General features: G+C 36.0%; 1 protein-coding gene across 1 annotated transcript; it reads right to left on the reverse strand.

Moving 5' to 3' along the window:
* On the reverse strand, positions 10,382-26,231 carry ANGPTL5 (angiopoietin like 5). Its single transcript, XM_005689374.3, has 8 exons — positions 25,869-26,231; positions 23,818-23,962; positions 22,074-22,177; positions 21,080-21,173; positions 17,765-17,865; positions 14,900-15,020; positions 12,544-12,729; positions 10,382-11,178 (listed from the first exon to the last, which is right to left on the reverse strand). Exons 1-8 carry the CDS (start codon positions 25,962-25,964, stop codon positions 10,859-10,861), a joined length of 1,167 nt encoding a protein of 388 aa, XP_005689431.1. The 5' UTR covers positions 25,965-26,231; the 3' UTR covers positions 10,382-10,858.

The following is a 26,445-nucleotide window of genomic DNA, read 5'->3' on the forward strand; positions in this document are numbered from 1 at the left end:
GTACTAGGCCCAGGACCTCCAGGGCCCTACAGCCAGAGACTCTGGGGCCCAGGCACACTCACCAGCCCTGAGACCAGCTTTATTTATAAGTGGGCATGCACTAGCCTCAACATGCACTGGGCCCCAGCCCCACCCTTCAGAAGGCTGACAGACAAACTGTGGGACCCCAGGACACCACAACCAGAGAACTTAGAATTTTGCAACAAAGAGTTAGAATATATAAAGAAAAAACAAAAAGAGATAAAGAATACAATCGCTGAAACAAAAAATACACTAGAGATAATCAACAGTAGATTAGATGATACAGAGGAACAGATCAACATGCTAGAAGACAGAATGATAGAAATAATTAAAGCTGAATAGAAAATAAAAATGAAAAGAAGTGATGACAGTTAAAGAGACTTCTGGGACAACATCAACATTCAGATTTGAAGAAGACGTCAAAAGCATAATAACAATCACATTGTAGAGGCCCAAGAAGGAGGAGAGAGAGAAACCTGGGCAGAGAACTTATTTGAAGATATAATAGCTGAAAACTTCCTTAACCTGGAAAAAGAAACAAGTATCTAGGTCCAGGAAGCACAGAGAATATCAAACAGGATCAGCCCAAAGAAGATTACACCCAGATATGCTATAAACAAAACGGCAAAAAAATTAAAGATAAGGAAGTGAAGTGAAGTGAAAGCCACTCAGTCGTGTCCAATTCTTTGTGACCCCATGGTCTATACAGTCCATGGAATTCTCCAGGCCAGAATACTTAAGTGAATAGCCTTTCCTTTCTCCAGAGGATCTTCCCAACCCAGGGATCAAACCGAGGTCTCTCACATTGCAGGCGGATTCTTTACCAACTGAACTAAAGAGAGAATATTAAAAGCAGCAAGGGAAAAGAAATCAGTTGCATACCAACTAGTATGCAGAAAATTCCCATAAATCTATCAGTTGACTTTTTAGAAGAAACTGCAGCCCAGAAGAAAGTGGCAATGTGTTTAAAGTGATGAAAGGGGAAAACCTTGGAAAAACCAAGAACAGTCTATCTGGCAAGGCTATCATTCAAATTTGAGGAAGACCTCTAAAGCTTTATAGATAAGCAAAAGCTAAAAGAGTTCAACACCACCAAACTAGCTTTACAAGATACGTTAAAGGACTTGTATAAGCAAAAAAGAAAAGGCCACGATATAAATATAAAAAGTACAAAAGGAAAAAACTCAATAGTAAAGGCAAATATAAAGTTAATAAATTAACCATGTTTAAAGCTAGTATGAAGGTCAAAAGAAAAAAGTAGTAAAAATAAATAAAGTCTATATCCACAACACATAGGCAAGGGATATGTAAAATAAAAGGTGTAAAATATGACGTCAAAAATAGCAAATGTAGGGTGGGAAGAGTAAACATGCAGCATTGTTAAAATGCATTGAAACTGAAAAAATCAGCAACTTACATAGTATAGATAGAGATATATAGGCCTCATGATAACTACCAACCAAAAACCCATAACAGATGTACACACACAAAAAGAAAGAAATCCAAATATATCACTGAAGATAGTCATAAATCACAAGGGATGAGGGTAAAAAAAGAAAAGAACAAAAAAGAACTTCTAAAACAACCCCTCCAAATTAACAAAATGGCAATAAGTACAAAACTATCAATATGCTTAAATGTCAATGGATGAAATATTCCAATCATAAGACATGGACTGGATGAATGGGTTAAAAAAAGAAAAACAAGACCTATATAAATATTGCTTACAAGAGAATCACTTCAGGTATGGAGACAAATGCAAATTGAAAGTGAGGCAATGAAAAAAGGTATTCCTTGCAAATGGAAATGAAGAGCAAGCCAGGCTAACAATGCTTACATCAGACAACATAGAGTTTAAAGCAAAGACTAATACAAGAGATAAAGACATTACATATGATTAAGAGATCAATACAAGAAGAAGATACAATTGTAAATATATTTGCACTGATCATAAGAGCATCTAAATACATAAAACAAACATTAACAGACATAAAGGCAGAAATTGATATTAAAACAATAAGAGTAGGAGATTTTAACACACTGCTAGCATCAATAGACCAATGGCACCCCACTCCAGTACTTTTGCCTGGAAAATCCCGTGGATGGAGGAGCCTGGTGGGCTGCAGTCCATGGGGTCGCTAGAGTCGGGCAAGACTGAGCGACTTCACTTTCACTTTTCACTTTCATGCACTGGAGAAGGAAATGGCAACCCACTCCAGTGTTCTTGCCTGGAGAATCCCAGGGACAGGGAAGCCTGGTGGGCTGCCGTCTATGGGGTCGCACAGAGTCGGACATGACTGAAGCGCTTAGCAGCAGCAGCATCAATAGACAGATCATCCAGACAGAAAATCAATAAGGAAACACTGACCTTAAACAATATACAGATCAGATGGATTTATTAGAAGTATATATATAGAACATTTCATCAAATGAAGCATATGCATTCTTTTAGGTGTACATGAAACATTCTCCAGGATAGATCACATGTTAATCCACAAAACAAGTCTCAGTAAATTTAAAAATACTGAAATCATATCGAGCAACTATTCCAAACACAATGGTTTAAGACAAAAAATCAACTACAATTTAAAGACTCCAAAAAAGACAAAAACATGGAGTCTAAACAATATGCTACTAAACAACTAATGGGTCACTGAAGAAATCAAGAGGAAATTGAAAATATCTGGAGACTAACGAAAACAAAAATAGAATGTTTCAAAATCTATGGGACAAAGCAAAATTCTCAGAAGCTAGTTTATAGTGGTACATGCCCTCCTCAGGAAACAAGAAAAATCTCAAATAAACAACCTAACCAACAACTAGAAAAATAAAAAAAAAAGAAAATTCAAAGTTAGTACAAGGAAAGAAATCATGAAAATTAGAACAGAAATAAGAGGGAGGTGGGAGGGGGGTTCATGTTTGGGATCGCATGTACACCCGTGGTGGATTCATGTCAATGTATGGCAAAACCAATACAGTATTGTAAAGTAAAATAAAGTAAAAATAAAAATTAAAAATAAAAGAGATCAGAAAAACAATAGAAAAGAGCAATAAAACTAAAATTGGTTCTTTGAAAAGAAAAACAAAATTTATAAAACTTTAGCCAGACTTATCAAGAAAATAGAGAGCCCAAGTCAATAAAATCAGAAATGAAAAGGAAGAAATAGCAACCAACACAAGAGAAACAAAATATGAGATTGCTATGAACTATTCCACAATGATAAAATGGACAGCCTAAAATGAATGGACCAGCTTTCAGAAACAAGTAGTAAGTAACAAGTTTGTACTTGTTAAGTACAAACTCCCAAGACTTAACCAGGAAGAAATAAAAAATATAAACACACCAATTATCAGTAATGAAACTGAAACAGTAATTTAAAAGACAAAAAAACTCCCAACTAACACAAGTTCAGGACCAAATGGCTTCAATGTGAATTCTACCAAACATTTAGAGAAGAGTTAACACCTATCATTTTAAAACAATTCCAAAAAATTTGCAGATGTAGAGACTAACACATTCATTCTACCAAGCCAACATCACCCTAATACAAAAAAAAAGAGAGAGAGAGAGATCACACACAAAAAGAAAATTACATGTCAATATATCTGATGAACATAAATACAAAAATCCTTAACAAAATGTTTGCAAATGAAATTTGACAACACAATAAAAGAATCATACACCATGATCAAGTGAGATTCATCCCAGGGATGCAAGGATGGTTCAATATCCACATATATCAAACAAACTGAGAAAATAATCTGATTTAAAATCACATCAAAAAGAATAAAATACCTAAAAATAAATCTAGCTGAAGAAAAAGACCTGTACTAGTAACTGTAAGGCATTGATGAAATAAATTGAAGACACAAATGGATGGTAAATATATACCTTGTTCACTGATTGGAAGAATAAATACGGTTAAAATGATCATACTACCCAAAGCAATCTACAGATTCAATGCAATCCTTATCAAAATACCAACTGCATTTTCATGGAACTGGAACAAATAATTCTAACATTCGTATAAAAATACAAAAGACTCCAAATAACCAAAGCAATATTGATAAAAAAGAATACAGCTGGAGGCATCATACTCCTTGATTTCAAGCTATACTACAAAACTATAAGAATCAAAATGTATGGTACTGGCACAAAATTAGACACATAGATCAGTAGAGCAGATTAGAGAGCTAAGATATGAACCCACACTTATATAGGCAATTAATCTATGATAAAGAAAACAAGATATACAATGGGGAAAACAGAGCCTCCTCAATAAATGGTGTTGAAAAACTGGACAACTGCATGCAAAAGAATCTAACTGTACCTCTCTCACATACCATGCACAAAAACAAATTCAAAATGGTTTAAAGACTTAAATGCAAGACCTGAAAACATAGGCAATAACTTTTTGAAATTTTCTTGGTAGTACTTTTTGGATACTCCTCCATAGGCAAGAGAAACAAAAACAACAATAAATGAGACTGCATCAAACTAAAAAGCTATTGCATAGCAATGGAAACTATCATCAAAAAAGGCCACCTAATGAATGGGAGAATATATTTGCAAATGATATGTCTGATAAGGAGTTAGTATCCAAAATTCACAAAGAACTCATACAACTTAACGTCAAAACACAGGCAGTCTAATTTTAAAATGGGCAGAGGATTTAAATAGACATACAAGATCTGAATAGGAGACATACAGATGGCTAACAAGCACATGAAAAGATGCTCGACATCACTAATCAACAGAGAAATGCAAATCAAAACCACAATGAGATGTCACCTCACACTCATCAGAAAGCTATTAGCAAGAAGACAGCAAATAAGAAGTATTGACAAGGATATGGAGAAAAGGGAGCCCTCAGCATTGTTGGTGTGAATGTTAGCTGGTGCAGCTGCTATGGAAAATAGTATGAGGATTTCTCAAAAAATTAAAAATAAAACTACCATATGATCCATTCACAGATGTGAAAGGTACATTGTGGGGACTATAGTCAATAACCATGCAGTATCTTTGTATGGTGACTGATCATAACTAGACAATCATGATATGGAAATACTGAATCACTGTGTTGTGTAACAGGTGCTGATATAGTGTTGTAGGTCAGTTCAGTTCAGTTCAGTCACTCAGTCGTGTCCAACTCTTTGCGACCCCATGAATTGCAGCACACCAGGCCTCCCTGTCCATCACCAACTCCCAGAGTTCACTCAAACTCACGTCCATTGAATCAGTGATGCCATCCAGCCATCTCATCCTCTGTCGTCCCCTTCTTCTCCTGCCCCTAATCCCTCCCAGCATCAGAGTCTTTTCCAATGAGTCAACTCTTCACATGAGGTGGCCAAAGTACTGGAGTTTCAGCTTTAGCATCATTCCTTCCAAAGAACACCCAGGGCTGATCTTTAGAATGGATTGGTTGGTCAATTACACTTCAAAAACAAATAAAAATTATACTTCAAAAATAAACTCATAGAAAAAGAGATCAGATTTGTGGTCATCAGAGGAAGAGGTTGCAGTGAGGGGAACTGAATGAAGACAGTCAAAAGGTACAAACTCCCATTTACAGGACAAACAAGTAGTAATGATGCCATATATTGGGTTGGCCAAAAAGTTCATTCAGTTTTTCCATGCTATGGGAAATCCAAAGAAACTTTTTGGCCAACCTAATACATGATGCTGGGAGGAATTGGGGGCAGGAGGAGAAGGGGGCGACAGAGGATGAGATGGCTGGATGGCAGCACCAACTCGATGGACATGAGTTTGACTGAACTCCAGGAGTTGTTGATGGACAGGGAGGCCTGGCGAGCTGCAATTCATGGGGTCTCAAAGAGTTGGACATGACTGAGCGACTGAACTGAGCTGAGCTGAATACATGATAAAGGTAATTAGAACTGCTATATATATTATATACAAATGTTGATAAGAGTAAGTCCTAAGAGTTCTTATCACACTGATAATTTTTTCTATTTTTTTACAATTTTGCATCTATTAATATATGCATGAGTGTTAAGCAGCTTCAGTTGAGTCCAACTCTTTACTACTCCATGGACTGTAGTCCACCAACCTTCCCTATCCATGGGATTCTCTAGGCAAGAACACTGGAGTGGGTTGCCATGCCCTCCTCCAAGAGATCTTTCCCATCCAGGGATTGAACTTGCATATTTTAAGTCTCCTGTATTAGCAGGCAGGTTCTTTACCACTAGCACCACCTGGAAGGCCTGGAACCATTTGCACCAAATCCCCTCTCAAAGAACATGACTGTGCTGCCATTTAGAGTCATTTATGTTTCTCAGTTTTAAAATAGATTAGTAACCTACTTCTAAGCATTTTAGCTCTCAAAGCTATTATGAATGTTAACTTTTTTATTTATAACTAATCTTCAAGAAAATAAGAGATACCAAGGGGACATTTCATGCAAAGATGGGCTCGATAAAGGACAGAAATGGTATGGACCTAACAGAAGCAGAAGATATTAAGAAGAGGTGGCAAGAATACACAGAAGAACTGTACAAAAAAGATCTTCATGACCCAGATAATCACGATGGTGTGATCATTCACCTAGAGCCAGACATCCTGGAATGTGAAGTCAAGCGGGCTTTAGAAAGCATCACTATGAACAAAGCTAGTGGAGGTGATGGAATTCCAGTTGAGCTGTTTCAAATCCTGAAAGATGATGCTGTGAAAGTGCTGCACTCAATATGCCAGCAAATTTGGAAAATTCAGCAGCGGCCACGGGACTGGAAAAGGTCAGTTTTCATTCCAATCCCAAAAAAAGGTAATGCCAAAGAATGCTCAAACTACCGCACAATTGCACTCATCTCACATGCTAGTAAAGTAATGCTCAAAATTCTCCAAGCCAGGCTTCAGCAATACGTGAACCGTGAACTCCCCGATGTTCAAGCTGCTTTTAGAAAAGGCAGAGGAACCAGATCAAATTGCCAACATCCACTGGATCATGGAAAAAGCAAGAGAGTTCCAGAAAAACATCTATTTCTGCTTTGTTGACTATGCCATAGCCTTTGACTGTGTGGATCACAATAAACTGTGGAAAATTCTTCAAGAGATGGGAATACCAGAAACGTATAAGAAACCAGAAACCTCTTAAGAAACCTATACGTAGGTCAGGAAGCAACAGTTCAAACTGGACATGGAACACCAGACTGGTTCCAAATAGGAAAAGGAGGATGTCAAGGCTGTATATTATCACCCTGCTTATTTAACTTCTATGCAGAGTACATCATGAGAAACGCTGGGCTGGAAGAAGCACAAGCTGGAATCAAGATTGCTGGGAGAAATATCAATAACCTCAGATATGCAGATGACACCACCCTTATGGCAGAAAGTGAAGAGGAACTAAAAAGCCTCTTGATGAAAGTGAAAGAGGAGAGTGAAAAAGTCGGCTTAAAGCTCAACATTCAGAAAATTGAGATCATGGCATCTGGTCCCATCACTTCATGGCAAATAGATGAGGAAACAGTGGAAACAGCATCAGAATTTATGTTGGGGGGCTCCAAAATCACTGCATTTGGTGATTGCAGCCATGAAATTAAAAGACGCTTACTCCTGGGAAGGAAAGTTAGGACCAACCTAGATAGCATATTCAAAAGCAGAGACATTACTTTGCCAACAAAGGTCCGTCTAGTCAAGGCTATGGTTTTCCCAGTGGTCATGTATGGATGTGAGAGTTGGACTGTGAAGAAAGCTGAGCACTGAAGAACTGATGCTTTTGAACTGTGGTGTTGGAGAAGACGCCTGAGAGTCCCTTGGACTGCAAGGAGATCCAACCAGTGTATTCTAAAGGAGATCAGTCCTGGGTGTTCATTGGAAGGGCTGATGCTAAAGCTGAAACTCCAATACTTTGGCCACCTCATGTAAAGAGTTGACTCACTGGAAAAGACTCTGATGCTGGGAGGGATTGGGGGCAGGAGGAGAAGGGGATGACAGAGGATGAGATGGCTGGATGGCATCACGACTCGATGGACATGAGTTTGAGTGAACTCTGGGAGTTGGTGATAGACAGGGAGGCCTGGGGTGCTGCGATTCATGGGATAGCAAAGAGTCGGACACGACTGAGCAACTGAACTGAACTGCATCTATCCTGGGCTTCCCTGGTGGCTCAGCTGGTAAAGAATTCACCTGCAGTGTGGGAGATCTGGATTTGATCCCCTGAAGAAGGGAATGTCTACCCACTCTAGTAGTCTAGCCTGGAGAATTCCATGGACTGTATAGTCCATGTGATTGCAAAGAGTCAGACACGACTGAGTTACTTTCACATGCTGGTATAGAGCAAAGTTTTTTGATCTGTATATTTTTCTTTTGATTTTTAAACTGGACACAGTTTCAATGTTTAATGATAATTAAGTTGACAAAATAACAAAGCATTTGTATTTTTAAATGGGACCATGGACAGGAAGCCATGGGGAACGATATTTACCCACTTGCAACTATATCCTGTGCATGTTCTGTACATGATTTACTCACTGCTTGGAGAGGAGATCAAAGTGAAAGCAATCTTGAAAGGTGATCATGTCATTGTTGCTCATCCATCCCTGAGCTTAAATCAGTTTCTCTGTTCTAATCAAGTTAAGCCTTTTGCTGGACTTAGATAATGTACTGTGATCTCTATACCTTCATGTGTGGTAAAAATTGAACTGCAAAGCAGGAGATGTGGGCTTGATCACTGGGCTGGGATCAAATAGGAAGTAAATGCAAAATCATTCCAGTGTTCTTGCCTGGGAAATTCCACAGAGGAGCCTGGCAGGCTACAGTATATGTGGTCTCAAAGAGTCGAACATGACTTAGCAGCTAAACAACAAAGCAACATAGCTGATTTACAATATTGTGTTATTTTCTGCTGTGCAGCAAAGTTAATCATTTACACATATACATATATCCACTGTTTTAGATTCTTTTCTCATATAAGCTATTACAGAGTATTGAGTAGAGTTCCCTGTACTATACAGTAGTGTAGTGTTAGTCACTTAGTTGTGCCCAACTCTGCGACCCCATGGACTGTGGCCCACCGGGCTTCTCTGTCCATGGGATTCTCCAGGCCAGAATACTGGAGTGGGTTGCCATTCCCTTCTCCAGAGCATCTTCCCAACCCAGGAATCGAACCCAGGTCTCCTGCATTGCAGGCAGATTCTTCACTATCTGAGCTACAGGGAAGATCCTGTATATAGAATAGTGCTATACAGTAGTTCTTAATAGCTATTTATGTATAATAGTATATATGTCATTCCCAATCTTCTAATTTTTCCCCACTCTTTCCCCTTTGGTAACCATAAGCTTGTTTACTACATCTGTGTCTCTATTTCTGTTTTGGAAATAAGTTCATTTGTACCATTTTTTTAATATTCCCCATATAGGTGATATCACAAGATATTTGTCTTTGCCTGTAATTCAGACCTCCTCTCACCTCATTTTTTCATATACTTCTACCCTCCTTTGGACATTGTATAATCCTAACTCTGGACAAAGTACTTTACCGTTCAACCCTAATTTTCTTAATTAATATAAATTTGGTCCAGCACATTCCTTGCTATGTTTTCTTATAGAAGCCTAACCATTCCAACTCCTTCCAACTTCATGAAAAAGTCGATGGGATAAGCTTACTCCTAGAGCCACCTCTAACCCACTGATTCATTGCTCTTTCTTCTTCACTTAAAGTTCACACCATTCCTATTGGCTTAAAAAGAGTTAAGATACAAATGTGTTTTAAAATGCAACTGGTAGTTTGAAAGTAAAAGTGAAGTAGCTCAGTCATGTCCAACTCTTTGGTACCCCGTGGACTGTAGCCTACCAGGCTCCTTTCTCCATGGGATTCTCCAGGCAAGAATACTGGAGTGGGCTACCGTTTCCTTCTCCAGGGGATCTTCCTGACCCAAGGATCAAACCAGGGTCTCCCGCATTGCTGACAGACGCTTTAACCTCTGTGCCACCAGGGAAACCCAACTGGTAGTTTAGTTGTGTCCAACTCTTGTGACTCCATGGACTGTAGCCTGTCAGGCTTTTCTGTCCTATGAGGAGGAAAGGATATGGGACTTTTCATATCCTATAGGATATGGGAAAATCTATGGAATTTTCCAGGCAAGAATACTGAGTGGGTTGCCATTTCCTCCTCCAGGGAATCTTCCCAACCCAGGGATCAAACCCTGGTCTCCTGCATTGCAGTCAGATTCTTTACTTACTGATCTATCAGAGAAGCCACCATCAGAATTCTTCTGCTCAGGATACAAATGTATAGTCAGTTTATTACAAATAAGAGTAAATTTATTGGCCACAATGAAATAACAAGGAAGACTTTATTTTTGCAGCAAATTCTTAATTGTAAAAATATTATGGAGTCACTCAGAAATAGTTAGGTTTTTAAAACCATGTGAAGTTTATATATTAATCTGCACAAAATTATTCTATATAATTGTCTTCTATAGAAATTATCTGTGGATTATATGGGTAACTATTTCAAATAAATATAGCAATAAATATAATGCCTTTTTAATTTTCCTAACAATCTACTATGGTTATATATGCTTTAAAGAAAAGGGAAAATCCTTTAAAAGGACAATAGATTTCAGGTAGACAAGTTGCAATTCACTCAAAACAAATTTTATTATATATTACTAATATAGCTAGTAGTAAAAGCATACATTGAGCCACATTTTCCTTTATTAAAACCCTGCAAAATTAAAGATTTCTAATTAGATTCATAATACCTAGATGTCATCTATGGCTAAATTTTGGCAAATGTGCTTAAAACACTCAGTAAAAAGAGAACTATGTAGAATCTTTTATATATTATCAAAAAAAGCATTAAAATTTTAAATGAGATTATTTAAAATATGGATTGTAAGTTCTTCTAATTTTCATTGAAACAGATTTAATCTTGACGGGTGAGTTGTTTTTAGTCCATGTGTCCCATCGAATTCCAGTTGTAAGCAACTTTCCAGAGAAGTGATGAATGCCATTCAGATTTGCGAGACCACACTGGCTGAACCACCATCCGGTATTGTTACTGAGGTGGCTGCAGCTTTTCACAGACTGATCACTGATGAAGCATGCAGGACGACATCCATCATTATCAACATCTGGTGTGCTGAAAGGCATTGCATTTTGATTATCTTCTTTTCTGAAGCCCCGGAACGCATCACCTGGGTAAAATAGATTTTTTTTGATGACTAAATTTAAAGGCACTTTTTGTAATTTTAATCAACTTTTACCAACCAATCGTGAAAAAGCATTGCATCTAAAATTAAGGCTTAAATTACTTTTTATTAGATATCAGATTAAAATCTCTCCTCCAGGAGCAATGAATTCCTCAACATAATAAACATCTTCAAGTGGACATTGCATGCGTGCTAAGTTGCCTCAGTCATGTCCAACTCTCTGCAACACTATGGACTGTAGCCCACTGGTTTCCTCTGTCCATAGGATTCTCCACCTCTGCCCTATCCCCTTTATCTGGCATTCACTAATGTGTTCTCCGTTTCTGTGCCTTGTCTCAAACTGTTCTCTTTGCCAACATTCATTTACCCAAATGCCATCCATTCCTCCAAGTACAAATCAGTGATTCTCAACTATAAGGATGCTAAATATCCATCTAGTTGATACAAATACCTGGGCCCAAACTTACTGCATCAGATTCTGCACAAGTATGTACTTTCAAAAAGCATCCCAGGTTGAATCTAACATTAATTCTTTGTTGAAAATCACCCTTCCATGAAGATTTCCTGGATGCAATCAGTTGGAATCATTCTCTCCCTCTTAACCTCCAGAGCTGCATCAGTTTTCTGTTCTATTCTGTTTTCAGTTCTATTTAATCTTGCCCTCTATATTGTGATCAGTTAAAGAGCTGGAAGCATAACTCATTCATTTTTGGATTTCTAACACTAATCATCCCTACTGAACAAGAACCATCAAGAGCAATCAACAGAAGAGCTAAACAGAAGAATTTAAAATGTCAGCATCAAAATATAAATTTAACATCAAGTATTTTAAAGTGCTAACACATATAATTTTGGCGGGGGGGGGGGGAGTAGATGCACTGAAATATAGACCCTTAAAAACCCATTAAACTAGTTGTTTATCAGCCTGGATCCTTGCCACGGCTCAGATGTCATGAGCTGGCAATCCCAGGAAGTCACTTAATCTTTCTTTACTTGTGAAGCGAGAAGAGTGAAGATCAGCTCTAACATTCTAAGACTTCTAAATGCTGGCCTCTTAGAACATGAAAATGGAAATAATGCCTTCCCAGCCTATCCCACAGAATCGCTATCTAAAGAATCAACTGAGATTACATATGGCAAGTTGTTTTAAAGTATCTAAAGCAGTTCAAAACCATGAGATGATGCAACCATCCCAGAGTTTCAAAACTCAAGACTTAGACAGTTTTCTCATTTTTAATCTAATCTGTCAACAGTGATATATATGCCAAAATAAATTACTTTTTATCTTTATCTAATATTGAATCAGCTAGATTTAAATCTTTTGGATAATTTTAGTAATAAAAAACTTACCAGCATTTCCTGAATATCGTCCTAAGTGCATTTTAAAAAATTTTGTTTCATCCTCTATCCAAAAATCATCATATGATGCATAAGCTAATGTGTCATCTTCAGATTCCAGTGCCACATGCAGCATAAAACTGGTATTCTTCTGATTCACTATATAAAAAGTCTTTTTCAGTCCTAGCCAAAATTCGCCTGTTTAAAAAAATGCTTTTTTAAATATGTTACAGCATATTTAGAATAACTCTGTATTATTAGCATAACTTTGTATTATTAAGTGCTTGATGTTTGGTGTTTCAATAACTCTCAGATGGTGCACATAAATTATTTGAGGGAATAGATGGCCCTAGCTCAAATTATCACTGTGTGCCTAATTTGCCTATATATATATACATGTGCGTGCGTGTGTGTGTGTGTGTGTGTGTGTGTGTGTGTCTTCTCACTTCTGCTTTACTAGACCAAGGATAACTAGATTGTTTCATTTTTTTATCTGCCTAAATTAAATTCAAAAAGTCATTTAAAGACTAAGTTAAAAAATCAAGTTCTACCTTAAGGCATATCAACAAAACTACCAGTTCAAATATTATGGCCGGTAACAAAATGATGTGTACCAGGAAATGTAAGAGGTTTAACCTCCAAATCAGCAACTCCTAAAGAAATATTTCCTGAAAGTGCTCAATAGAAATTATTCTTACTCTGTCTTTGAGAATAATGTTTTGTGAACTAATATTTCTTTGTTATAATGCAGCTTGTCAGTTACCTCTGAAGGAATGAAAATATAAGGTAGAAACACCAGAGTATCCTCAGGTTAGGGTCAGTATTTCCAAGATGATTATAGATCCAGGATGAATGCTTAAACTCCGTAATACAAACTGCATATTTGCATGTTCTAGCCATTGGCTTTCTACCTCCCTCTACTCACTGTCATGGCCTAAATGTGGACACTCCTGCTCTGAAGCACATCCCTCTACCTGAATCATGAAATTACCAAAAGAAGTAAGGTCTAATAAAATGAACTTCAAAGAATTGGGGACTATGTGACAGCATTCAGACTCTTAAAACTATAGCTAAGACATTAAGTCACTCTCAAGGGCTTGCAGGAGCATTTTAACTGCATACCCACCTAGAACTAAAGATATTCTGAAGTACAGGAAGAAAGGAAGTAAGAAAGATGGACAAGTAAGACGGGACTGCTTGGTTTCTCCTAGTCTGACACCAATTAAGTGTCTTTGCCATACTGCCCCTATACCCCAAACTTGGGGTTGGGGGTATACTTAAGATACTTAAGTATACTTAAGTTATACTTAAGATACCTAAGTTATAATTAAGATACTTTCCTTAATACAGTTTATTTCTTTAGTAGGCCAAGTACAAAGCAGTCTGTTTACCAAAGTATATCTGCCTGAAGACATTTTTCATTAAAACTAAAATTATCTCCCTACAGAAATAAGGATTATGTATGGAAGATAGCAATTTAGAGTATGCAGATCCATGACTGCTAGATTCAGATGGCCGGGCTTGTTGTAAATTGGAGGTAATGCTGAGAAAACACAAGTATATCAACTGCACTCCATAGTATGGCAGCTATTTGGCCTTCTTTGTGACATTTTATTACATTTCACACACTTTCTAACCTCACTGACATGCAGTAGGTTTTTAGCAGTAGGACTAACACCACCACTTACTAAATCCTTGAATGACATTATTATGGGATGTTAAATATTTTAAGTTATAACAACAGCAACTTAAAATAATTGCATAAAAATGATCAAAGTCACCTGCAAATGTTCCAATTACTGTAAAATTCTTCAGTGTTCAGGAATACTAATGTTTTTGTTTAACAGCCAAAGTGATATTGCCATGGAATATTGGGAACAGATTTTACAGTTCACCTGGGGTTTCCATTTTCCAAATTTTACTGATGCTTTTATAAATCACTACTCTCAGTTCACATTACTTGAGCTTATACACAATGTACCCCAAATTTCCATTTCATTTGTTTGTACAGACACAGCACAGATCTCAAGAATTTCAAGGTCCCTGTTCATTCCGTTTTTAATTCTACAAATAACGATTGACCATCTGCCAGAACTCTGCTGGGTATATAATCAATACTTAATAAATACCCAACTTATAATTTTCAGTCAAATCACATTTCAACAGGCATCTAAAAATAAAGATATCTAGATCCCAACTGAAGACCTACTTATTTTAAATAATTTGGCTAATGACGAGACAGTAGTTTAAGTCATGTGTTTATATTCACAGGATTTGCTATTTTTACTAATAATTTAACCAATACAGACAGTCTATAGGCATAATACCAAGAAGAAGAAAAAAAGAGGAGAAATGAATAAAATTTGACCTAAGAGGTCACCAAATCCATCCAGATAATCACACCACAACTTTTGGAAATCAATTATCCCATCAATCCTTTTCTGTATCACAGTCCATCCACCTCCTCTGTAATCCATGTCACACATAACCTAAAATAAACCCAGAAAAGACAAAAACAACATGCTATTATTTTCATTCTTTGATATAAAACTCATACTTCAAGCTTGTGCAAGTTGCTCAGTCGTGTCCAACTCTTTGCAACCCCATGGACTTTATAGTCCTTGGAATTCTCCAGGCCAGGTTACTGGAGTGAGTAGCCTGCCTCTTCTCCAGGGGATTTTCCCAACCCAGGGACTGAACCCAGGTCTCAGGTCTCCTACACTGAAGGCAGATTCTTTACCAGCTGAGCCACAAAGTAAGCCCAAGAATCCTGGAGTGGATAGCCTATCTCTTCTAGAGCAGATCTTCCTGACCGAGGAATCAATGGGGTCTCCTACATTGCAGGCAGATTCTTTACCAACTGAGCTATTAAGGAATCCCATACTTCACCCTAAGCCTAGAGAAAGAGATACTGCCACTGAAAGTTTCAATGCAATGTCATTAAAATATTCAGATTTTTTTTAATCTCAAGAAATAATACTGTTTGTTATAAAACAAACCTAACTGCAGTCCCTGTGTCAGTCAATATATGTGTTTGTAGCATTTTAAGGCTCTTATTCCTCAACTTTATAAACATTTTTCAGTTGAGTAATAATAGTGACAGATTTTACAGTAATAAAAGTGACAAATTTTATTTTCTTGGGCTCCAAAATCACTGTGGACAGTGAGTGCAGCCATGAAATTAAAACATGCTTGCTCCTTGGGAGGAAAACTTTGACAAACCTAACCTAGACAGTGTGTTAAAAAGCAGAGACATCACTTTGCCAACAAAAGTGCATATAGTCAAAGTTATGGTTTTTCCAATAGTCATGTACAGGTGAGAGTTGGACCATAAAGAAGGCTGAGTGCTGCTTTTTTAATTGTGGTACTGGAGAAGACTCTTGAGGGTCCTTGAACCACAAGGAGATGAAACTAGTCAGTTCTAAATGAAATCAACCCTGAATATTCATTGGAAGGACTGATGCTGAAGCTAAAGCTCCAATACTTTGGCCACATGATGTGAAGAGCTGACTCACTGGAAAAGACCCTGATGCTGGGAAAGATTGAAGGCAAAGGAGACAGAGGCAGGAGCAACATCGATTCAATGGATATGAATCTGAGCAAACTCTGGGAGACAGTGGAGAACAGAGGAGCCTGGCATGCTGCAGTCAATAGCGTCGCAGTCAGACATGACTTAGCAACTGAACAACAACAAAAACAAATGACATCCATCTGATGTGGCAGAGTGATTCATTTCTTTATAAATAACTTTTCCTTTTAATTAAAACACTGATTTTTTAAAACAATGTCAAATATGCCTGTGTGTCTGTCTTTGATTGCTTTTTTTCTTCGTAGCCTGGATGGCCCGTGTTCAGATTGAGATTTGCAGAGAGAAAAGCATGGTCTAAGCCCCATCTATAGGGCTTCCCAGGTGGCGCTAGTGGTAAAGAACCCACCTGCCATTGCAGGAGACATAAGAGACGCAGGTTTGATCCCTGGGACAGGAAGATCCCCTGGAGGAGGGCAAGGCAACGCACTTCAGTATCCTTGCCTGCAGAATCCCATGGACAGAGAAGCCTGGTGGGCTACAGACCATGGGCTCGCAAAGAGTCAGACGTGACTGAAGCAACTTAGCACATGCCCCACCCCAAAAGCCACTCATAGATGCATCTGTGGTGCTCTGCTAAATGCCCTTAAGAGGATCACCATGGAGGAGTCATTGAAGTGATAAAGCAAGAAAATCAGAGCAATCCTCCCCATCAGAAACTTCCCACACACAGACAGAAAAAGGCAGTGTGGAGGAAGTTAGGGAACCAACACTTTCCCACAAAAGAGGTAATTATGCGTCCCACTCTTCACAAAATTAGCAGCCTTCCCTTTCCACATCTGTTCAGGCCCACTTCTGAATCTGAAGGTGAGATAATTTAGGTAATTTAAAATTATTTCCCACTTAATTCCCAATTTTTGACATCCTGTTAATAGATGTCAGAAAATGTTCATAACTGAGATGAGAAACTGGTAGTATCTACTTAGAAAAATTATTTTATTGTGTAACAAAGACTATTAATAAGGTATGATATTCATGTTACAACCTTTCTAATGCACAAAAATGTAACCAGAAAATTATATATATAATATTAATATACAATATATAATAACATATAGTTTTAATAATACATAGAGTTGAAATTGCCTCTAAAAATCATGGTAGAGAACTACTAAGGATAGATATGAGTAATTCATTTTATGCAGTTTAAGAAGTGGATCAGCTTCTCAATCTCACAATTTAGTGAAAGGTTTTTTAAATTATTAATTTTTTATACAATCACAAAAAGTCATTTGCCATCCAAACAAAGTATATCCATGTGTAGGAAGAGAAATTAGAGTATTTTTATCAAGCTCCAAGACAAAGTACACCATTATTTTTTGATATCCGTAAGCTAATTAAAGCAAATAAGTATTTATTTTGCATAATTCCATCTACTGTAAGGATAAGATCTAGCACCAAATGGATTCACTTTAAAGAATGTAACCAGAAACACTCAAATAGAAAAGTGAACAACTCTCTAATTCTTTTACTGGTTTGTGGTTTGAGCAAAGAATCCCAGAAAACAAAACTTTCAAAACTGGAATCTATACTAATTTATTTGAAAATTTTTAAGAAGAAATAAAATAGTAGAACAATTAAAACTAAATATTATTTAAATAGATTAGATGCCTATCCTATTCCATATATAATAAGGGAAAACTTTACCTCAAATGGATGACTAGCGCCTTCTGGATGGATTATATACAAACCACTTGGTGTTTTGGTGACAGAACCAATGGTATCTTTAATATCAGTACAATCTAGACCTAGAAAAGTAAAATTAGTTATTTAGGATATTTCCACATACACATTTAAGACTTAATCATTTGATTATAAAGAATTGACAATGTTATGTGAAATTATTATTAAAATGTTCATTAATGATATGCTCAATTAACTTGTATGCAGAGTACATCATGAGAAATGCTGGGCTGAATAAAGCACAAGCTGGAAGCAAGACTGCTGAGAGAAATATTAATAACCTCAAATATGCAGATGGCACCACCCTTATGGCAGAAAGCAAAGAGGAACTAAAGAGCCTTTTAGTGAAAGCGAAAGAGGAGACTGAAAAAGTTGGCTTAAAACTCAACATTCAGAAAACTAAGATCATGGCATCCAGTCTCATCACTTCATGGAATATAGATGGGGAAACGATGGAAACAGTGACAGGCTTTATTTTCTTGGGCTCCAAAAACAGTGCAGATGGTGGCTTAAGCCATGAAACTAAAAGACACTTGCTCCTTGGAAGAAAAGCTATGACAAACCTATACAGAATATTAAAAAGCAGAGACATTACTTTGCCAACAAAGATCTGTAATAGTCAAAGCTATGGTTTTTCCAGTAGTCATGTAGGGATGTGAGAGTTGTACTATAAAGAAAGCTGAGCGCCGAAGAATTGTTGAACTGCGGTGTTGGAAAAGACTCTTGAGAGTCCCTTGGACTGCAAGGAGATCCAACCAGTTGATCCTAAAGAAAATCAGCCCTGAATATTCATTGGAAGGACTGACACTGAAGCTGAAGCGCCAATACTTTGGCCGCCTGATGTGAAAAGCCAACTCATTAGAATAGACCCTGATACTGGGAAAGATAGAAGGCAGGAGGAGAAGGGGACAACAGAGGATGAATGGTTGGATGGCATCACCAACTCAATGGACATGAGTTTGAGCAAGCTCTGGGAGATGGTGATGGACAGGGAAGCCTGGCATGCTGCGGTCCATGAGGTTCTTAAATCATGCAGTCCATGACTGAGCAACTGAACAACAACAACAATGATATGATGATTTTAACTTCTTAAAAAGAAAAATCATCTCATCATTAAAAATAAGAATCTAGATGAACAAAGGAACTGGGACTAAATAATTTATTCTGCAATAAACCTTCACTGATAACTCACTGTTATTATTTGCCCAGTTGGTATCAACATTTATTTAATATGTTTTACAATTATGCATGCTTTTGTCCAATAAATAGTGTATTTTCAGAAATCTAGGCTTATCTTGGGAACATAATATGTGACAGAAATCTGTAATGCTGACAAGGAGAAAATCCAAAAGAATAAGTGGGCTAGCTACTATTGACACATCCTTTCTCCACTATTTGAAACGTCAGATATTCTAGTGTATTGGGGCCCCCATTAAAAACAAGGAAAGGGAGAGGAAGTAGGAATCATGTTCTTCACCAGAGGAATTGGTGCTGAGGCCAAAGCCTGTTCTGTTGACAATAGCTAGAACTGTAGCAGTCTATAATCACCTTCTCTAAAGCATTCCACTTTCCGGGGGATTGTAAACATAACTATTATGTGGATATAATGCTACATTTTACTCTGGATGCTTTATTTTGTATCATCTCCTAGAAATATAATAAAATAAATTTAACCTTACAATATCAATTACCCAGAGAACAAACACATCAAAGCCTGAGACTTCAGAGCCAGAAGCTTGGGTTAGAGTCTAGTTCTACTCTTTACTGGTTAGGATTATTAGTTAAGTTTCTTAACTACTTTTCTTCATGTGCAATATTGTTATAATAATAATACTATCTACTTCATAGTGTTATTATGACAATATACATATAAGACATTATGTAAAGTACTTAGCATAGTGCCTAGCACACAGTAAACATGCAGAAAATATCATCTACAAAAAGTTAGCTGTAAAAAATTGCTTGCTTTCCCCTTTACTTCCAGAAGATAAAGATTTGTTGCCTTTCTTCTGAGTTGCTAAGAGATATTTTTATGATAAGCTTATGCTTAGAGATATGATAGAAGCTTACAGTGAAGGACTAAGCTGTGATAGAGTATCTGCTTTGCCATCACCATCCAAATAAACGTGAATAGATTGTTTAGATTTTTCTGGACTCCATATTCCTTAACTGATGATAATCATCATCATAGCAAACTCTTATACTGTCTTATTATGCTCAGGCGATACTTCAGGAGATTTTGATGTATTTACTCATTTAAATCTCACAAGAAACATACAAGGTAGGTACTATAAGTTTGGGCTTCCCTGATGGCTCAGATGATAAAGAATCTGCCTGCATTGCAGGAGACCCGGGTTTAATCGCTGGGTTGGGAAGATTCCCCGTAGGAGGAAATGACAACCCAGTCCAGTGTTCTTGACTGGAGAATTCCATGGACAGAGGAGACTATTAGTTTCCTGATAAGGAAACTGATATCAGGAAACAGTGGGTCAGGGATTTGAAGACAAATGATCTGACACTAGAGTCTATGCTCATGACCACCTTGTTACACTATCTTCACTACTCACAAATGAGGTAAAATAACAGAATAAAAAATAACATAGTGACATGCGAAAGTGCCTGTCATAGTCCCTGACAAATAAGTGATCTCAGTGACAGTTTATTTCCTTCTTTTTGCAAGGAAAAAAGAAAGATCACTTACAAGGCCATCAATAAACATTTATTTGCTTTGAAACTTTGGTATTAATTCACAACTGTAAGATATGTAGGGCATTTTTATTAGAAACCTATTCCTTTAGGAATTACTGTACTGTTATACTGTATTTTAGCATCAAAAGAGCTAAATTCCAGTTTCTTTCTGAATCTAGCTGCTTCTTCAAATTTTATGTTCTAATTTGAAATATCTCAAGCATGTCAAAAATACTTTTTACAGGTGGGAGGAATTCTGAAACTTTTCTTCTAAGCTAAGACTATTATTACTAAAATGTAAAAGGAGAGCCTACATTCGGTTACATATTAATAAAACTATGCTATTTTCAACAGATTCTGAATATCTGTCTATAGCCATGGCTTTCAAATGGTCAGAAAAGTTTGCCAATTCAGAAAAGTATGCATTGTCTGCGCCGAAATTTGCTTAATGGCAGGTGCTACTCCTCCAGCCTGTTAGATGATAATGAGCTATATTTTTTTAAACAAAAGTTCTAAATGTACCAACCTGTCCATGAAATTTTTAAGTAACAAAAGACAAATATGAAAAGGCTAAAACACAAAAGTTCTCACCGTGTGACTGAACTGGTCTGTGAGGAAAAGTATCCAGCTGTTTTCTAAAAACTTCTGTTGTCAAAAGGAGAACTCGATTCATGAGCTCATTAACCTAAACACACAGGCATATATTTAAGCAAATATGTATTGGAACAAAACTTTTTTAGCTGAATTCTGTAACTGATATTCGTAAGACTCTTATAGATCCAGCTTTGAAATACATATAATGCTCATCTTTCTTTTGAATTTCTCACTGCTATAAGAAAGCAATAAAGCTTGCTAATGATTGCTAAATAGCAGTCATTAAATTCAGTACCATTTTCCCCTGAACACTGCCTTCATCTGTGCATTTCTATATTTAACTACTCTTGCAGATCTGTTCTTTGGATCTTGTCTGCTCCTTTGCTGTAGTTTGTTATCTGCTCTTCCTCAAGCCATCCTCCACACCAGCTGCCAATCTAGTCATTGCATTTCCCTGCTCAGACAATTTGATGACTTCTCGGTGTGGCATGATTTAGTTCCTATTTCCTCGAGTCAGTTTTCTTATACACCCTCTACCTCACCAGTCACTCCACCCCTGCACCACTTCAAGAAGTTCCCCGAGGATGGAACATCCTGCTCTTAGTCTTCTTACCCAAACTTTGTGACCTCTGAAGTTTTTATCCGTCTTTCATGACTCAGTTCATAATCTCTGTAATCTGGGAAAATTTCCCACAGCTCAGATTTTGAATTGCTTTTGTGCAACTTTCTAACAGCATTCACAACATTTTCAACACATTCTTCTGCCCCACCCCCCAAACCCCCTGCTCAGACTGAATAATCTTTAAGTGAAGATCCTTTTTTTGGTTATTGTTTTCTATTTGCCTGCACTTTACTATGGTGTCTCTGACATAGTAGGCACTAAATAGATTTCTGAACATTAAAAAAAATCAAACAATTATACTTCTAGCTAACTGTATCAATGTATACATACAATAAGAGCACAACTCTAAAAAAAAAAAAAAAGCTGTACCTGATTAATTAAATAATCCAAGGAAGCTTGCTGCTCATCCATCACGTTTCTTAGTAGTTTTTTGGTACTTCGTGTATAAGAAACAATAGAATTTTGCAAATTCCCTTAAATCATAATAAAATGGGTTTGCTAAACATTATATTGTTACAGAAGATAACTACAGTAAAAAATAAAGAATTTTTAAATGATTTTGGATAAATATGTAAATGCAATAGCATCTCAATCTAACTAAATATATAGAATTGCATATTCTGCTTGGTACTTTTTTGTTTAACTCAAGATTAACGAAGAAAACAATTGTTTCAGTACCTCGCAATGAAAATATGCTTCCTAATAATCTATTTTAACCCCCTAATTTAAACTGATATAAATGAGAGACAGCATTCTGAATATCAATTCTCACTTTATGAGAGAGAAAGGAGCAGGAGGTCAAAAATTCATCAATTCTTACTACATAAGAAAGTAAAAGGCAATAATTCTGTATCATGAAAGTTAACTTCTAAGGTAAATCTTTCTTTTAATTTTTTCTATTAATGCTGTATTTTTGTGCAAAAAAAAAATGCAAACACAAAAGCATATACACCCGTAATAAACCTCAGTCAAAAGTTTTAACTGGTTGGTTTCTGGTTAAACTTTTTTACCATGTATTTTTTCTTTTTAAAAATGCTTTTATTTTAAAACAATCTTACTCATAGAATAGTTGTAAGAACAGTGTGAAGAATTTTTTCTTCTTTTGAGAGCATGCCACCATGATACCTCTGGATATTTCTGGGTATTTTACACCAAAGACATTCTCTCCAACACAACCATCAAAATCAGAAATTATGCATTGATTACCATGTATTTCTCAGACTTAATCCAAGTGTATTCAATTATACTGATGATATCCTTTATAACAAAAGAAGTCCCCTCATTGCATAATTATTATTTTAAAAATGTCATTTCTATTTTCCTAAATTTCACTCTAGCAGTAGAATCCCATTAATAACTCTTGATAGTTTAAAATATACCTCATTCAGTCTCACTTGTCATTTTTACTTTCAGTCTCTCACTTTCTATTAGATATTTGCTGGACTTAGGCATTTATCTTAATAGATCTAAACCTACACTCATTGGTTTGAGAAGCCTGAGATATTTGTGTTACACACAGGATTAAACACAATAAAGTGAGCTTTTTATACTTTCTGACCTAAGAGTTAAAGTCCTATAAGAACTGGCTCAGAACTTCTTCCCCTTCTGATCCGCCTTCTCATCCCATCCCCTAGGTACATATAGTAGGTCATGAGAATTACTGTGCTGCCGCTAAATAGTTTTAAACAAAAATGAAGATTTTAAAATTCTTTATTTTTTATGCTTTGCTACATAAATTGGCTATGAATTTGTATTGTATCTATTATAGCAGTTATTCAATATTAATTAATTCCCCCCTCAAAATTTAGGTGAAATTTCCTATTGATTCAGATGGAACCAAGAAAATAGTCCTAGGCAAATTGATAGTATCAGGGCCTTCTGTGGTCAGTTGATGTTACTGGGCTATATAACATAGAAGAAGGAATTGTTCATTTACAAATTAGGTAAATTAGGTGTGAAGCACCTACTGTGTGCCCAAAACATATACCTCTAGCCTAGGATGATCAGGATATATATTAACTGATTCAACAAATGTTAAAGCATAATTTTCCATCTCTACCATAGAAATAATAAATCATATACTTTTATAATTCTGGTTGTTTTTAATACTTACTACACATGAAATATTTTTCTTCTCGTGTAATTTTAGTTTTAATATCACATGATTCCTCACAATCTTCTTTGTAAACAGTAGCATTACTTTTACTTTCACCTTTTGTATTAGATTCATCTTCTACGATGTTAACTCCTGGAGAATCCTTTATATTAAAAAATATATATATATATAGGAAGCATGTTATATTACCTAATATATCATAAATAAGACTCTAGAAAAAGATGAGATTTTAAGCCATGCACAAAGAAAGAATATATAATTAATTGGTTAATTCAAACTTCCACAAACAAATCTTTTGCTCTTTTTTTTCCTCTCCAATTCCAAAAGGATTCATTTAGGGCCTACTTTCCTTTACAGTGGTTTTATGGCCTTGACTGTTTCACATTTCCCTGTGTGATACAGTGCTGAGCCATTCCTCTTTCAAGAATCATGCCATTTGAAATTCCTTCAATGGATACTAAGAAGGTTCCCTGAGAGGCCTACAACATTTCTATGCCAGAAGGACGTTCTGCCACCAATTTGTAGGAATTGTGATGTGGGGCTGAGGGGAAAATGTGTAGGAGATTTGTCGCTTTTGTATAAGCTAAAGTATTCACAGATTTGAAAGGTAAAGTATTCATAGACTTAAAAGGCAGCAATAATAATAGCAGAAAAAAGAATGGAATTTTTCTTTCCAAAATCAACAACAGATGTCATTTTTTAAAGCCAGCAACATTATATCTGGAATGGATAAACAATGAGGTCCTACTCATTGAACTATATTCAATATCTTATAATAAACCACAATGGAAAAGAATATGAAAAAGGATACATATTTTATATATGTATGATATAAATATATATAACTGAATCACTTGGCTGGATAGCAGAAATTAACACAACATTATAAATCAACTACACTTCAATAAAATATATTTTAAAAAATTAAAATCAAAAGCTAACAACCAACTATAAACTTTTGAATACTAGTGGGGAGAAGGAAGGAGAGAGAGACAAGGTAGGGGGTAAGAGAGTAAAAAGTACAGACTACTGTGTTCAAAAAAATAGAAAAAAAGCCAATTACATCTATCATTCCAAATGTATCGGTTCTTATTGGTACATTGTTGGGTTTTTTAATGTTAAAGCATACATTACCAGTTTTTTATTATTAAAACATTGTTTGGTAGAAGTTATAAGATTTAAATAACTGTAATTAAAAGAAAATAACAAGATCTGTCATCTTTCACATGGATATAGAGAGAAAAGTGAAGAGCTAATCACATAATTTAAAAGATATTTGCCCAAAATACATTTTGCTACAAAGATCTACTTTTAACTTTTGCTCTTTCCCCTATACTCCTATAACAATTGACATATTAGCTGTTTTCAAAAACAGCTATAGTTTACAACTATAGTTTTTTAGATCTAAATAAGATTCTTAAATTTTTAGCATAGAGAATTCTTACTAATATTTCTGTAGCTTCCTTAGAATTTATTCTTGCTTCAACTTTGGTATTTGGTATTGATACAGTGGTAAATACATTTTATAACATTTAAATATTATAAACCAATATTTAAATTATAGAGATTCAAACCACCATCTACTCATAGTATTGCATACAGTCTTAGCTATCACTCTGACATTGTTCTGAATACAATTTTTTCATTTTAAATTTTAAAATTTCCTGAGTAACCAGGTACAAGACTATATTTAAAGTATGAAAGTTTATAGAACAGTTTTTTTTTTTAGTAAAATGAACTTTTCATTGCCTACAAGATATTTCATTATTAAAGTTAAGTGGAAAGTTGTTAGCTAGTTTTTAACCTAGGTCTGCAACTTCTTTAACAATTTTTACAAGAAATGTGTTAAGAGTCAATCTTCAGTTTATAGTTTCCTAAGTTTAAAAATAATATTATTTAAGCATGTCTCAGCATTTCTAAATAAACACTTTAATTTTTCCATAAATTATATTGAGTGCTGTAATTAATCTTGTCAAACACCTAGTATATATCTTAAAAACTATATAATCATGCTTTCTTAGCTAAAATAACATTGCTGAAATTCTTACCGTAGAATGATGCACACAGTTATCTTGTATAGCTTCTCCACAAGTAAAAATACATAGATTTAAGAACAAGAGTGAGGCTTGGAAAAGATAAATCATATTTTTCTTGGTTGGAGAAGTGAAAATTTTCTTCAAATATCAGTTAGCTCTGTGTGGAAAGAGCTCCAGTACATTGAGTCTTCAGTCGAAAATTTCTGGAAGGTGTACAACAAAAACAGAAGCCAGTACTTACTGGTTTCCATGCCCTCGTTTGAAACAACACCCTTCATATAAGGAATAAGGTAGCCTCCAGAGATCCCATCATTCTAAGTTATACAAACCCTTTTTATCACTACATGTCTGCATTGTAAATTCATGTTTTGGGAATATAAGCAATAGCTGGCCAGCTAGCTAACTAAATCAAGCAAGCAACCAAGAATTTATAGAGTTATCCAAGTTTTATGAGCCAGGAATTTTTTCCTCAGAAAAAAATGCTTTTGATAATGTGTAACTCTCTTACTGTGAACCAGTTTGCATAAAAATAGTAAGAAAGTAGAAGTTAAGTTTCCACTTAAATGATGGAGTGGAAGACTAATACATC

This window comes from Capra hircus, chromosome 15 (genome assembly GCF_001704415.2).
Source record: "Capra hircus breed San Clemente chromosome 15, ASM170441v1, whole genome shotgun sequence".
Lineage (NCBI taxonomy): Eukaryota > Metazoa > Chordata > Mammalia > Artiodactyla > Bovidae > Capra > Capra hircus.